At 35.9% G+C, this 16643-nt stretch overlaps 1 protein-coding gene across 3 annotated transcripts in view; it reads left to right on the top strand.

The window, feature by feature from the left end:
* Nucleotides 1-16643, top strand: part of ITGBL1 (integrin subunit beta like 1) — a 258687-nt gene that overhangs the window by 131860 nt on the left and 110184 nt on the right. For all 3 annotated transcript variants that reach the window (XM_023218003.3, XM_023218002.1, XM_023218001.2), the window contains one exon: nt 13288-13434. In XM_023218003.3, coding sequence (XP_023073771.1) covers nt 13288-13434 — 147 coding nt within the window. The remainder of the gene's footprint in view (nt 1-13287; nt 13435-16643) is intronic.

Genomic DNA, 16643 nt, shown 5'->3' with positions numbered 1-16643 from the left:
TTCCAAGCAGAAGGAATAGAGGGATAGAATCTGTGCATGGGGCCAGACTCACTCAGTTTGAAATTACCAGAATGCCAAGTAAGGAAGCATGTGGTAAAAGGTAAAGTTGGTTAAGAAACAAAAACTGGGTTTTTTTTTTTTTTTTTTTTTTACCTTCCTGCAGACCCAGGTTTTATTTTAAAGGCAATGAGGAGCTAATGATGGTTTTAGGCAGTAGAGTGCTGTCGTCACCAGATTTCTAGTCTGAGTGTCTAGGAAAATGTTGGTGCCATTTACTGAAACAGGGAATACGGAAGGAAGTTGTCAAGTTTGTTTCTAGACATCTCCAGCATGGAGGACAAAGGGGAAGCCAAAGTTTACATTTTTTTTCCAAGCCTGTTGAATATGTGAGTCAGGGTCAGGGCTAAACCAAGAGAATTTCTAGTTGTAAGCATAGAGTTGGTAGTTAAAACTATCCTGGCATTCAGGAAATGCCATTTGACAAAGTAATTTTTTTTTTTTTTTTTTTTTTGACGGAGTCTTGCTCTGTCACCCAGCCTGGAGTGCAGAGACGCTATCTCAGCTCACTGCAAGCTTCATCTCCCGGGTACATGCCGTTCTCCTGCCTCAGCCTCCCAAGTAGCTGGGGCTACAGGCGCTTGCCACCACGCCCAGCTATTTTTTTGTATTTTTAGTAGAGACGGTGTTTCACCATGTTAGCCAGGATGGTCTCAATTTCCTGACCTCGTAATCCGCCCGCCTCAGCCTCTCAAAGTACTGGGATAATAGGCATGAGCCACCGTGCCGGGCCACAATGTCATTTTGAGATTGCTTTTGAGATAAATGTGAATTGACACAATTTTAAAATAAGAAAATAAGGGAGGCATATAAAAGGCTGTATGTTGAAATTCTAAGTGTGGGACTTGCTGATTTGGACCCCTTTTTCCCATGAGTATTCACTTTCTTGTGAAATCCATAATTCTGATGTTGATCCTGATTTTGGACTGGGTTGAAAAATTCAAACTAACTGCATTACAGTGATAATTCCGGGCCCTGTGAGCCAGTGCATCTCACTGTGAGGGAGTGGGGTCATGGCATGAAGATGGGTGATGACTCCTGAAATGACACTTCAATCCTTGTGTAAGCTTGTGTGCAATTTCTGCAGTGAGTCATTTAGTGTTGGAGTGCTTACTCTAGGCTGAGCAGGTGACGTATCATTAAGGAGGCTGCCCTGGAATCTAATATTCCACCTCACCCTATTCCCCTCCAATCCCTCTTCCCCGTTTTCTTTTTTCTCACATTTTCCTTTCTTCCGTACCCTGTGAGACTCCACCCAGTGGGTATGGACAGGTAGGGGTAGGAAGAGGTGATGGCACAATTGACTGTAGTTTGGACGAGAAGACATCAATGTATTATTGTGATTTTATGATCCGCTGGTTGAAGTGAATTGAACGTGGCCAGCTTTTCACAGCTTGGCTCCCACACTGAGAATGAGGAATTGAGGAAAGAAGAAAAAACTCATATTTACAGATACCCTACTCTATTGGACCATTACTGAGTTCTTTTATACACCTCATTCCATTTTATTTACACACTAACTCAGACAGGGAGGCATTACTGTCTATAGTTTAGCAGAAGAGAAAATACGTTCAGAGAAATTAAGTAACCTGATAAAGTTCATACTGCCATTAAAGTGTCATCTCTAAACACATATAGCCTGACTACTCATGTAACTTAATCTCCAGGTGATGCAAATACAATTCTCCAATTTTACTTTATTTTTCTGAGGAAGAATTGTCCTCTGGGTACTCAGATTTAAAAAAAAAAAAAATGAAACTAAGCTTCTCTGAACATCACTATGATCTGTAGCAGACATCAATCTCTGGAGTATTTTATCATTCTTACAGAATCTGTAGAATTCTGTATGCTGTATGGTATTACGCTTAGAGAATTATTAGTCTTTAAATTTTTCCTAATTGCCAGTCTAAGTTGCAGCGTAAGAAGAGTGCCATATAGTTGATTATTGAGTATGTTAATACCTTTGTGTTATGAGACAGAAGTAACCCAATGACATCAATATTCTCTAGTCATTTATGCAAGACTAGAATATAATAAGGCTCGGATGAAATGAAGTTTTATTTTTAGCTCCTATTCTTGCCATCCTGAGAGTATTGGTTTTAGTTAAGTCCAAGGAAATCTCCGGAAGGATTAGTTTAAGTTAGCTCTTTTAATTGACATTCTCATTTTATTCATTCATTCCCATTCTTTCCATTTATCTATTCAGTAATGCATTTAAATGTAAATATTTTATGCCTAACACATCATGAATATAGGGGACACAAATATGTTGAAATATGGTCCCTGCACCCACCAAATAAATAAATTTTATTTACTTCTTTTAATCCGATCTGTTGTTCATCATCCACAAAATACCTGTGTTTTTGTATGTTCATTCACCCATACACCAACATGACTGCTTTACTACACACATACACGCACCCCTCAAAGATAATACTGTTGACCCAGTTTGAGTGTGACTGAAATGATCAGGGCATGAACGGGCATCCTGATGTGTCCCGACTGTCCTCTTTGTTACACCCAATTTACTTTCTGACTCTAATATAACTGCTTTATTCCTGATGGCTGCTTACCACTCAGGTCTATTTCCCCAAATCCCATAACTGGAAAAATACGCTGCAATGTGACCTTAAACTTTATCGTTCAGCTTCCCCTGCCTAAGAAAATTATGAAAATATAAGGGAAGTTTTGGCTCAGGATTCTATTAGTTTGGAAAATGGAATCTTTTGGTAGAACCGTATTATGTGGTGAAATTTGTCCCTGTGGATTGCCAAAGCATTAAGAAAAGAAACTAAAGGAAATGATTAAGTATATTCAGACTGCATTTTCTTGACAGGAAAAATTAATATATTGAATTTTAAAAAATAACAAGCACTAAGTTATTCCCCAAGGCTTTTCCCTGTTGATGGTCTTCATGTTACTTTGGAAGCATGTTAACAGACTTGTTAACATCAGATTCAAATTCATGGGCATTTTTTGATCCTTTAAAAAGAAAGAAATATCCTCTAAAACAGAGAAGTGTTTGTCTGGAATAGATGCAGCTGCACTTGTCCTGAAACACCTGCACCTGTTTCTGAAGTTTGGATGGCGTAACTCAAAAGAACACAGTAGTTACAAATAAATAAGGAAAGGTTTGGTTAACACCTTTTCCTATAATAGCCTGAGAGCCTTAATAACGCCTGCCTTCCCAGCATGGTCTTCGGGCCACTTGGTGGCTGCTTTTGCTGCAAATCTTCCTTTTCATATGGGTATTTTGGGTTGCAGTCATTTTTATGGTAGGTAAACAACACACCAAGCACTGTGTTGTTCTTCCATTGGTGTGTGTGTGTATGTGTGTGTGTGTGCATGTGTATATACATACAGAGAGGTCTTTAGATAGCATTTCTCTTATTTGAATTCTTCTGATGTTTGATATCAGGGACAAACAGCACCATTCTGAATCTTTCATCTCTACTTTGTGATCTTCTGCCTACACAGTTTAAAGGAATACTGGTTAGAAGTAATGAAACTAAAACCTGCAGGCTTAACATACACATAAATTTGACAAACTAGCATGGAAGCATCGCATTTCAGACCCGTGCAGCAAATTTATCTTCTTTTAGTTCTTTCATTTGAAAAATGAAACAATTTGAGATAAGGCCCAGAAAAGATAGTGGCACATCTAGACGAAGGACACAAGTCTCCTGATTTCTTCTTTTATGACCTTTTCACTATTTGTCTATTTAAAAAAAAAAAAAAACAAAAAAAAAAACCCTGATGTAATGTTCTGGCAGTCTAAAGGGTTTTCATGCTAAATAGATATCATTATCTTTAAACTCTTCTATATAGCAAAACCCAACATTTTCATCTTCTTGACTTTACCAAATGATTCCTTCTTTGGCATAACTTTTAAAATTGGAATTGAGAAACTGGTAACTTCACAAGAAAAGTTGCAATTTTGTTTTATAATTTTTTGTCTTATCTGAAAAGCCCAATACCTGCCTGAGAATCTGGTACCAATACCTGACATTTCTCAGTGATTTTTAAACTCTACCAATTAAATATCATGAAGGATGTTGTAGGACAGATACAGTTTCACTTAAAGTGATATCTCTAATATTCTAAAAACTATTTTGAAAACACATGACTAACTTCTTGAAATATGTAGGATATAATTTTTATTACTGAAAAAGCAAAAGTTATGTTTATGTTTTAACTTCTGTCAATTAATCTGTAATAAACATTCAAATTAGGCAATACTATTGTCAATACTATTTTTTATTATAGTAGGCTAGAATTATAGAAACTTTTATCCATGTACTTTAAGGCTTGCTTCTTCTATGATATACAGTGAGATATCTTATTTAGAAAATTCTACTTTCCCCAAACAATAAAACCAGTTCTACTCTCCCCAAACAATAAAACCATCAAACACTGTCTGTGCCACTATTTTGTCACTTAAACTGGTTACCGTACATTCACTGACTTTCAGGAGCTTCATTCTTTATGGATGGCTTACGTATGTCACTCATATTTAAATGCCTCCTCTTTCCTGAGCTTGAACTTGTTCAATTGATATCAAATCCTGGTGGTAAAGCATAGAAGACATATCAGTGGATGATTTGAGGAGGAATATTGGCCATCTTGAACTAAACAATATTCTCCCACTTTGATACTTTCCTGTTTAGGGCTAAGGTCTTTTATCCTTCAGCCAATCACAGCAATGACACGATCTCTTAAATTCATCCCAGTGTGCAGGCAATTGGCTGCAGGTGTGTTATTGCGAAGGCTATTAAGGAGTCATCACATGCATGTCAAAGTAAGGACACATTTATATTCTTGCAAGCTTTGCTATAGTTGGCAGTGCCTGGAGGTGAAGCATGCAGTTAGAAGCATGATCCTGGAGAATGTTCATGATGCTGCATTAAGTATACAGGAAAAGAGGTGTGAGAGCTTATAGGCTCTATTTTCCCCCTCATATTTGTAGAAGAGCATTAGAAATAGCAATGGGATATAAAAATAAGGCTGCAATAGTAGAATTATGTAAGGGGAAAAAGGTTTAGAGAATTAAAAACTGACCAAGAAAAATAAAATGATAAGAAAATAGAACGTGCATATGAGAGAATAAAGGTAAAAGACTGACAATGATTTCTTCCTGCTGGTCTAGAGCATCTGAACTTAAAAAAAGATATTAAGGCTTCCACAACTAATCTGACTTTTGTTACTTATTGGATGGGATTCTAACTTTAAAAATCTCTTTTGAATAACTTCTGTCTTTAGGATTTGTTTTATTCTGCCCTCATTTTTTTATTGATGTCAACATGTGAATGGACTTCAGATAATAATGGTTGCTTTTGATGGATTCCAACTATGCAACTTAAGAACGTTCTCCCTTCAGTCATGGGTCTCCCTCTGTACCTGCCTTTGCCCCCAAGGTTTCTACTTTATTCTCCCTCTCCACGGAGGGAATCCTCCTGTTGGGGAATGACTGCCTGTGAATTCAGGTGGGCTGTAGTGGCAGGGGCAAGCTGTTGGGTAGTTAGGGATTTCCCGTGGTCTGCATCTGCTAGATGTATTGTTCTAACCTTCACAGCCATTATCCCGCGGTCTGCATCTGCTAGATGTATTGTTCTAACCTTCACAGCCATTAAACTTTCAAGAGTAGAGAAACTTTTTCTCCCTCTTCTATCTGGTTTTCAATGTTATTGTTAAAGTGTCAACAAGCAGTGTTGTTGTTCCAGTATCAACAAGTCTCTCACAAATGTCAGCATGTTCTGTACTTTGCCCAGTTTCCTCACAACAGATCTAACTATCTCTGAAATAAAACCACTTGTCTCCAAGAATTTCAAAGCCATTGGCTCCTATGAAACAACAGAATTGACTGCACTTTAAATGTTAAAGATACATGTGTTAAAATCATTATTTATATATGCGTTTCCAATGCAGATCTGTTTGCAATGTTTGCCCTTAACCTTACCTAAGGGCTGAAAATAAAGAAAGATAGGAACTTCTTTGGTTTTTTTTGTTTGTTTGTTTTTGTTTTGAGATGGAGTTTCCCTGTGTCACACAGGCTGGAGTGCTGTGGCACAGTTTCAGCTCACTACAGCCTCCGCCTCCTGGGTTCAAGCGATTCTCCTTCCTAGCCTCCTAAGTAGCTGGAACTACAGGCATGTGCCACCATGACCAGCTAATTTTTGTATTTTTAGTAGAGATGGGGTTTTACCATGTTGGCCAGCTGATATTGAACTCCTGACCTCAGGTTGTCCACCCACCTCGGCCTTCCAAAGTGCTGAGATTATGGGCTTGAGTCACCACGCCCAATGGGAACTTCTTAAACGGAGGTGAATGAATGGCAAAAGCCATAGAACCCAACAACATATGAAATATCATTGTTAATAGGCATAAACTGTTACAAAAATTCCCACAATGTAAGGTCTAAATAATCATATTCGTATGTTATGTATGTTTATTAATAATAACAATTTTCTTTTCCTTTCAACTGAAGTCTAGAGTAGATAATTATGGCAACAATTTGTCAAATAGACTCTGTTACATAGCCGATGATCAACAAATGAGCATCTGAATTGAACTGAAATTGAGGTTAAATAAGAGATTTAAATTCAGTGATCCCTAATGTCTCATTCCACTTTGACTTATGATTTTGTGATTTTTTAAAAATAAGAATTAGTTAAATCAATGTTGAAAAGCTTCTACATATGTATATTGTCCAGTTTCTTCAAATTCAGAAGATGGAACCACAAACCTCAAAGAGTATTAGTAAAAGGGTCTAGTCTTCACTGGAGGCCAATTTTCATATTGGATGATATACATTAGTATCAGATGCTAAAGAAAGTCTGCATTTTCATCCATTAACATTTATATGTACTTTTAAAGAGTGTAATTCCACTTTTAAAATTCTTCATGCATTTTTGCAGCAATTATAGAAATATACTTTGTTCTGCATCTGCAGTGATGAGTAGCTTCATGTTTATTAGGAATTACGGAAAGCTCGTTGAAACTGTGCTTTCCTCTACCTGCTTATATTGTGGGACCTGATGAATACAAATAGTAGTAGCTCCCTTTTATGTAGCATTTAAACTATTTAATATACTTCCCAATAAATGTGGATTGATAATATATTTTCTTCCTTTTAAAATGAAGAAACTGAAACTCAGAGGTGGTCGTTTGACCAGCCCCACTTTGTAGGAAGCAGAACCAGGTTTTGAACCCATTATTTTATTGATAATGTAGGTCGATTTTTGCTAAACCATACCACTGTTTCTCACAATTCTTTGCAAACTGTATATTCATGTGTCAAAAAATTTAATATCTTTTCTGATCTCTTTTGTATACACTAGGCTAATCTTCAAGGATTGTAAACTCCATGTAGGTTACCAGTTTTACTCTAAGGGTCTCTAGGCTAAACCTGTAGTATTTGCTTAAAAGTGCGTGAAAATAAAATGTGGAGACTCCATAAGATAACATTTTGCTTCAGTGAAGTAACCAACATAGAAATTAAGAAAACAATCTTATCTGCGGTTGTGTCAAAAATAATATATTTAGGAATAAAATTAACCAAGAATGTGAAAGATTATTGCACCAAAAAATATGAAACATTGATGAGAGAAATTGAAGACACAAATAAATGGAAAGATATCTCATGTTCATGGATCAGAAAAATAAATATTGTCAAGATGTTCGCACTACCTAAGGTGATCTACAGATTCATTGCAATTTCTGTGAAAAGTCCCATGACTGACACCCAACTGATTTTCAACATATTTTCAATAAATGGTGCTGAGGAAACTGGATATCTATATGCAGAAGAATGAGACTAAACCACTACTTCTCATGATATGCAAAAATCAACTGAAAATGCATTAAAGTCTTAAATGTAAAACCCAAAGCTACAAAATTACTAGAAGAAAACATAGGATAGTACTTTACTGTGGGCAAGAATTTTTAAAATAAGCCCTCAAAAGCATAAGTAACAAAAACAAAAATAGATAAATGGAATGACATCAAACTGACAAGCTTTTGATAAGAAAAGGAAACAATGAAAAGAATGACAAATAGACCTACATAAGGGGAGAAAATAGTTGCAAACTATGTATCTGACAAAGGATTCATATCAAGAATACATCGGGAACTTAACAGCAAGAAAACATCAGGCTAATGTAAAAACAGGCAAAATGTATTAATAAATATTTCTCAAAAGAAGACATTCAGATGTCCAACAGGTATGTGAAGATATGACTAAGATCACTAATTGCCAGGGAAATGCAAATCAGCAACACAGTGAGATACTCTTCACTCCAGTTAGAATCGGTTTTATTATAGAATTATAATAAAAAAAGACAAAAGAAAACAAATGTTGGCAAGGTGGTAGAGAACACTGACACACTATTGGTGAAAATGTAAATTAGTACAGTCACTATAGAAAACTGTATGGAGGTTCCTCAAAAAATTAAAAATAGAACTATAATATGCATGTGATTCCAAAATTTCACTACTAAATATATATCCAAAAGAAGCGAAATCAATATGTCAAAGATATATCTGTACTCCTTTATTTATTGCAGTGCTATTTACAGTAGTCAAGATATGGTATCACAAGTGGCCATTAACAGATGAATAGATTAAAAAGTGTAGTATATATACACAATGGATAATTCTGCCATAAAAAAAAGAAGTCCTGTCATTTGCAACAATATGAATGTAACTGGAGGTCATCATGTTAGGTGAAATAAGGCACAGAAAGACCTTATTTCAAAAACTAAAAAATTGGAGTCTAAAAATAAAATTGGGATCATAGAAGCAGAGAGTTTAAAATGTGGTTACCAGAGACAGGAGGAGGAGGATGGGAGGATGGGGAAAGGTTGGTCTGTGGTCCAAGTTAAAATCAGATAGCGGGATTAAGTTCAACTTCTATTACACAGTAGGGTGAGGACAGTTAACAGTAAGACATGGTATATTATAATTAGAAAATAATGAGGGAAGCTTTTGAATGCCCTTACCACAAATGATAAATGCATAAGGTGATGGTCATGTGAAATACCCTAATTTGATCATAATACAACCTATATATGTATCAAAACATGTAATTCTACCCCATAAATATGTACATATAATAATTTTTAAACTCTCATGGCATTTTTCATAGTAATAACAAAAAAATCTTAAAATTCACATGGAACCACAATGTACCCCAAATGACTACAGCAATCTTCAGCAAGAACAAAGCTGAAGGCACCATAGCTCTTGATTTCAAATTATATTACAAAACTATAGTAATTAAAACAGTATGGTACTAACATAAAAACAGACACATAGACCAATGGAACAGAATAGACAGCATAGAAATAAACCCATACATTTACAGCCAATTGACTTTAGACAAAGATGACAAAAACACACAATAGGGAAAAGACAGTTTATTTGATAAATGGTGTTGGGACAACTGGATGTCCACATGCAGAAGAAAGAAATTAGTCTTATCTCATACTGTGTATAAAAATCAACTCAAAATGTATTAAAGACTTCTATGTAAAACCTGAAATTTTAAAACTACTCAAAGAAATGTAGGAGAAAAGCTCCATGCCGCTGGTCTTGGCAATGATTTTTTTGGATGTAACACCAGAACACAGACGACAAAAGCAAAAATAAATGAGTGGGATTGCATTGAACTAGAAGATTTCTACAGCAGCAAAGGAAACAACAAAAATGAAAAGGCAACTTCTGGAATGAGAGAAAATATTTGCAAACCATATATCCAATAAGGGGTTAATATTCAAAATATATGAGTTCTAGTCCATTTTTGCATTGCTACAAAGAAATACCTGAGGCTGGGTAATTTATAAAGAAAATAAATTTATTTTGGGCCAGGCACATGGTGGCTCATGCATGTAATCCCAGCACTTTGGGAGGCCAAGGTGGGCAAATCAATTGAGGAAAGGAGTTGTAGACAAGTTTGGCCAACATGGTAAAACCCTGTCTCTACTAAAAGTACAAAAACTAGCCAGGCATGTTGAGACACACCTGTAGTCCCAGCTACTGGGGAGGGTGAGACATGAGAATCACTTGAAACTGGGAGATGGAGGTTGCAGTGAGCCAAGATCGTGCCACAGCACTCCAGCCTGGGCAATAGAGTGAGACTCTGTCTCAAAAAATAAATAAATAAATAACCAAAACCAAGAACCGAAAACAGGCCTATTTTGGCTCACGTTTCTGCAGTCTGTACAGGAAGCATGGCACCAGGTTTTGTTCCTGGTGAGGTCTCAGGAAGCTTCTGATCATGGCTGAAAGTGGAGGCAGAGCTAGTGCATCACACGGCGAGAGAGGGGAAGACAGAGGGAACAAAAGAGGTTGAGAGGAGGTGCGATGCTCTTTTAAACAACCAGATCTCATGTGAACTACCAGAGCAAGAACTCCCGTCACCAAAAGGACAGCATTAGGCCATTCATGAGGGATCTGCCCCCATAGTCCAAACACCTCCCACCAGGCCCCATCTCCAGTATTGGGGAATACATTTCCACGTGAGATTTGGAGAGGACAAACGTTGAAACTGTATCTAACTCATACAACTCAATACCAAAAACGTCAAACAACCAGATTTTTAAAAATGGGCAAATGACCGGAATAGACATTTTTCCAAAGAAGATGTGCAAATGGCCAGTGGGTATATGAAAAAGTGCTTAACATCACTAATCAGGGAAATGCAAATCAAAACCACAATGATATATGACCTCACACCTGTTAGGATGGCTGTTATCAAATAGTCAAAAGATAAATGTTGACAGGGATGTGGAGAAAAGGAAAACTTCCATGTTATTGGTGAGGATGTAAATTGATACAGTCATTATGGACGATATTATGGAGTTTCCTTAAAAAATCCAAAAGAGAATTATACGATCTAGGAATTTCTGGATATATGTACAAAGGAAATGAAATCATTGTCTTGAAGAGCTGTCTGCACTCCATGGTCACTGGAGCGTTATTCCTAATAACCAAGATATGAAAACAGCGCAAGTGTCTGTTGTAAGATGAATGGGTAAAGAAAACATGAGATATCTATATATAGATATATATGTAACATGATTTGATATGCATATGCATAATATGCATATATTTACATATATATGTATATCTATATATATACACACATATATACCCAATGGAATAGTATTCGTCCCTTAAGAAGGAAATCCTTTCATTTGCCGCAACATGGATGAACCTAGAGGACATTCTGTTAAGTAAAATAACCAGACGTAGACAAAAAATCACTTCACGATCTCACGTATATGTGGAATCTAAAAATGTCGAACTCTTAGGAACAGAGTAGAAGGGTGGTTACCCAGGGCTGAGGGGTAGGAGAAATGGGGAGACTTTGCATACAAACTTTCAAAGTTATAAGATGAATACATTCTAGAGATCTAATGTACAGCATGGTTACTAGAGTTGGTAATACTGTCTACTTGCGATGTATGAAGAGAGTAGATCTTAGATATTCTCACTGCACATAGACACACACACAAAGATAACTCTGTGAGGTGATGGCTATGTTTATTATCTTGGTTGTGGTAATCATTTCACAATGCATATGCATATCTAAATATCATATTACATACTTTAAGTATCTACAATTTTTTTCGTCATTTATACCTCAATAAATCTGGGAGAAAAAAGAGCGACCTCTTCTGAATTCTAGATTTCATGCTTTTTGTCAGTTTGTGACCCCCAATTTGAGTGTGGTTGTGAGACCTTAATAAATAGCAATACATTAAATCATTTATTTTAAAAAATCCTATTCTGAATAATATTCCATTCTTTCGATGTACCACAGTTAATTTATCCATAGAGGAATTTTAGATGCATATTACCAACTGAAAAAAAAAACTGAAAGGACTACATATACTGTATAACTCCAACTATATAACATTGAGGAAAAGGCAAAATTATGGAGAACAGTAAAAAGACCAGGTTGCCAGAGATTGGGGAAAGGTGTGGGAGAGGGACGGATGACTAGGCGGATCATAGAGAGTTTTCAGGGCAGTGAAATTAATCCGTATGATACTACAATGGTGAATTCATGTCACTATATGTTTACTCACACTCATACAGTGTACACTATGAGTGGACCCTAATGTAAACTATTGACTTTGGGTAATGGTGATGTGTCAGTGTATGCTCATCAGTTATAACAAGCGTACTTCTCTAGTGGGGATTGTTGGTAATTGAGAAGGCTATGCACGTGAGGGAGAAGGAGGTATATGGAACATCTCTGCGTATCTCTCAATTTTGCTGTGTACCTAAAACTGCTCTAAAAAAAAAACTTAAGTCTTGAAAGAATATGTACTCTCTCTGATATTGTTTGTAACATGCTCTGTAAATGTTAAGTATGTCTACTTGGCTGTTAATGTCAATTTTTTTACATCCATACTGATTTTAATTTCACTTATTGCATTAATTACTGAGAAAGGAACATTTATATATTAAAAAAATAGAGTCTAAAGAGCAAAAAATAATAAAAAATCCTGCTTCAAAAGTATATTGTTTGCCCTTCCCTGTGACTCCCCTCCATGCGAATTAATTGCCAAATCCACCAAGTATTTCTTTCTGTTTTTTCCTTCTTTTCTTTTCTTCTTTTTTTTTTTTTTTTTTGAGACATAGTCTCACTCTGTCACCTGGGCTGGAGTGCAGTGGCGTGATCTCAGCTTACTGCAATGTCAGCCTCCCGGGTACAAGCGATTCTCCTTGCCTCAGCCTCCTGAGTAGCTGGGATTACAGGTGCATGCCACCACGCCTGGCTACTTTTCATAGTTTTTAGTAGAGACCAGGGCTTCACCATGTTCATCAGGCTGATCTTGAACTCCTGACCTCGTGATCTGCCATCCACGCCCTCCCAAAGTCCTGGGATTACAGACGTGAGCCACAGTGCCCAGCCCAAATACTCCTTTAAGGCCCCAGCAGACCAATACAGTCACGTGCTTCTGGAATTTGACAGCTTGAAGTTTATAGCCTCACTAAACTGTTTATCTTATCTTTAGTGGTTGCTTTCCTTTACTCCCTCAAGATCAGTTCACATAAATCAGTTATTTAAGAATTTGAGAAAAATATGCCTTTGCCTTAATGTGTTATATTGTACTCATCAAGATCCTGACTCATTTGTGACATTTGCTGTTAGAATGAAAACTAATTCCGACTTCATTATCTTTATGTACATTTTTATTTTTTGCTGCTCTCACCGTGAAGGTCATGGACAGTGTAATTGCGGACGATGTGACTGCAAAGCAGGCTGGTACGGGAAGAAGTGTGAGCACCCACAGTCCTGCACTCTGTCGGCTGAGGAGAGCATCAGGAAGTGCCAGGGAAGCTCTGATCTGCCTTGCTCTGGGAGGGGTAAGTGAGGTCTCTCAGGGCTTGCCACGGCCTCTCCATCACGATTCAAATGAATTCAATGCACACACATCTTAATTTAAAAAACAGCTGAGATCGCTGAATGAGGGGCTATTAGTCTTTTTAGAACTAATAATAAATCCAATTTCCATGAATGAAGGTACACGGAGAAATATATTTCTCTTTCTCTCTACATATATCTTTCGCACACAGACACTCTGTCTCACTCACTGTCAGTCTACTTTAGCCTTAAGGTATGTTCAGTTTCAGTTCAGTTCAGTTCGATGTGACATCAAAAAAAGAAACAGTTTAGACGTTTGCTTAAAGCTTTCTGAATGAGACCATCTAATTGTCCACTGACATTTATGAAACCCAGTAACATTATTTTGAGGACAGTGTTGGCTTTTGAAAATTCATTGTATAAACAAATAGCTATGAATAAGCTTTTGTCATTTTGGAAGGAAGGCATATAGCCTCGGGTGTGTTCTTGGAATCAGATCAGTACAAATTGGAGAAGGACAAATTCATCTAGAAGAACACAGGTTCCATTCCTCTTGATTTATCAAAATAAGAAATGCAATTTCACTTCTCACATGAGAATAGCGAAGTTAATATGAAGTATACTTTTGAAGAACTCGTAATTGACACTATTACCAATTTGTTCAAGAAAGAGGAAACAGAGAAAGAGTTTCTTCACTTGAACATTAGATCAGAAATTTAATTTTACCATGCATTTTTCTTTTTTTTAAAATGTATTTTTAATAGGGGTATAGCTCACATACCATAAAATTCACATACCACTCAGTGTTTTAATATATTAGCATAATTATGCAGCCATTACCACTGTCCAATTCCAAAAAAAAAAATGTTTATCATCATAAAATACTCTGTTAGCCTGTAGCAGCCACTCCCCATTCTCTTGTCCCAGAACCCCTAGAAACCACCAGTCAACTTTCTGTCTCTATGAACTTGTCTATTCTGAATATTCCATACAAATGGAATCATAAAATAAGTGATCTTCTTGCATCTGGCTTTCTCCACTTAGCATAAGTGTTTGCAAGGTTTATCAAAGTTGTAGCATATGTCAGTCCTTCATTCCTCTATGGCTGAATAATATCCTGTCGTATGGATACACCACAGTTATTTAACCCTTCATCAGTTAATGGGCATTTGGACATGGGGTTTCTACTTTTTGGCCATTATGAGTAATGCTGTTACAGACATTCCTGTGCAAGTTTTTGGGTGGACATGCCTTTTAATTTCTTTGGGGTCTGTATCTGTGAGTGGAATTGCTGGGTCTTAGAGTGACTCTGTTGTACCTTTTGAGGTACCACAGGACCATCTTCAAAATGGCGATACCATTTTACATTCCACCAACAGCGTGTGGAGTTTCCAGTTTCTCCACATTTTTGCCATTTCTTGGTATTGTCTGTCCTTTTGATTCTTTACAGTATTCTTTATAAAGAAAACTCCATAAAGTCTCTCAGATTGTTTGCAGCATAGGTATTTTCTCATATCCATTTTCCCCTCATAGTTGTAAGTAGAAGAGTAGAGGAGTAGGATATGGGTATAATCATTTTTTTTTAATTTCAGAATTACTTTTGACTAGCCCTGTATTTCACTAGTAAACCCAAACAGGAACCATTGTTCCATCTGCATTGTAATATTGTCATTATAGTGCTGCATAAGCCATCATGCTTTTAAAGAAACAAAGATTAAAATTCATATCCCTCAGACTGCTGATTTACCAACACTTGTAATCTACAGCAAAAAATAATTTTACATTATTATTTTACATTTACAAAAAACTTTATCTATTAGGCCCAGCCATGTAAAAAAAAAAAAAAAAAAAAAAAAAAATGAACATAGGAAGACTAACCAGTGTCTTTTAAAAAAAATCTGTGTATCTTTTCAAAAATGTATTATAATCCTCGGGACAATTCCATTTCAAATTGAAAACCTTGGGAGGGAAAGAAAATGACTTTATCTCAAAAATAGACTTTTGATATTGAGAATACTTTTTTAGTTACATTTAAGTTAGAGAACTTTAGGTACAGTGATTTTTGCTGTTATCTTAAAGTGGTAAACACAGCAAAGGGAGGTCTGGTATCTTAAAACATTATTTAAGTTAAAGGGTTCACATTCAGTAAAATTATTTAAACTCCAAATGGTTATGTCGCTAGTAGAAGTAAACAGAACAGAAACCAATGGGGATATGAACTTACATTTTAAAACAAAAGAAAAATGAACAAAATGTATACTTTTAACAAATGCTTTAATATTTTGAAGTTAAAAATGTCAAACCATATAATGGAAAAATAAGAAAAGCATACAAAATAGCTCTCAAACAGAGAAAATCACTGTAAGTATATAATTTTACCAATGGTTTTTTGTTTGTCTCTAAATTGTTTAATATGTAGAACAAGTAAAATAAAATTACTGGGGACTTAATAAACTCCACTAGGTTTTTCCTCAAACATGCATATTTCCTGCCTTTCTCGAGACTCACTGACTTATTTAGCTACCATTTTTAAGCAATAGAGTATGTTTAAACTTTATTTTATTAAAAAGGTATTGAATAAATGTATAGAGTTATGGTTTTTAAAATTATTTATAATTCATTTCAGCCTCTGGAAGTACTTTAAAGCTAAATAAGTTTATCAGTTTCCTTACACGAGCAAAGTGATTTCACAGGAAATCATGACACTATGTAAGATTTTTGAAAATGAAAACCAAGAAGTTACGATGGCCAGTTGAGTGCTTTTGGTCAAGGTCAGGTACCTTTTCTTTCCCATAGTGCTACATATGCAAACTCATTGGCACTGGATGTTTTGAGGCAAATGACTAGTATGAAAACTTTTAAAGAGTTCATTTTGCAATTTATGAATGAAAACTGCAGCTGTGGCTACATGAGTTAGGAAAGCAATTATAAGAAAGACCCATCAGTTTCTCAAGCCTGAGAGCCTCATTAGCTCACGAGCTGGAAAAAAAATCCTAGTAGAATATACTGAAGTTCGTCAGGGACCAGGTGAAGGCATTTACATATACATTATATATCTATAATATATATTATATTTTATATATTTTATATATAAATTTTGTATATATTATATATTTTTAATATTTTATATATATCTGATATATTTATATATTTTTATATATAAATATCAGGTGAATGCATTTCCATATATATTGTATATCTATAATATATA

Source organism: Piliocolobus tephrosceles, chromosome X (assembly GCF_002776525.5).
Source record: "Piliocolobus tephrosceles isolate RC106 chromosome X, ASM277652v3, whole genome shotgun sequence".
Taxonomy (NCBI): Eukaryota; Metazoa; Chordata; class Mammalia; order Primates; family Cercopithecidae; genus Piliocolobus; species Piliocolobus tephrosceles.
This window is presented reverse-complemented; position numbering and strand designations above follow the sequence as displayed.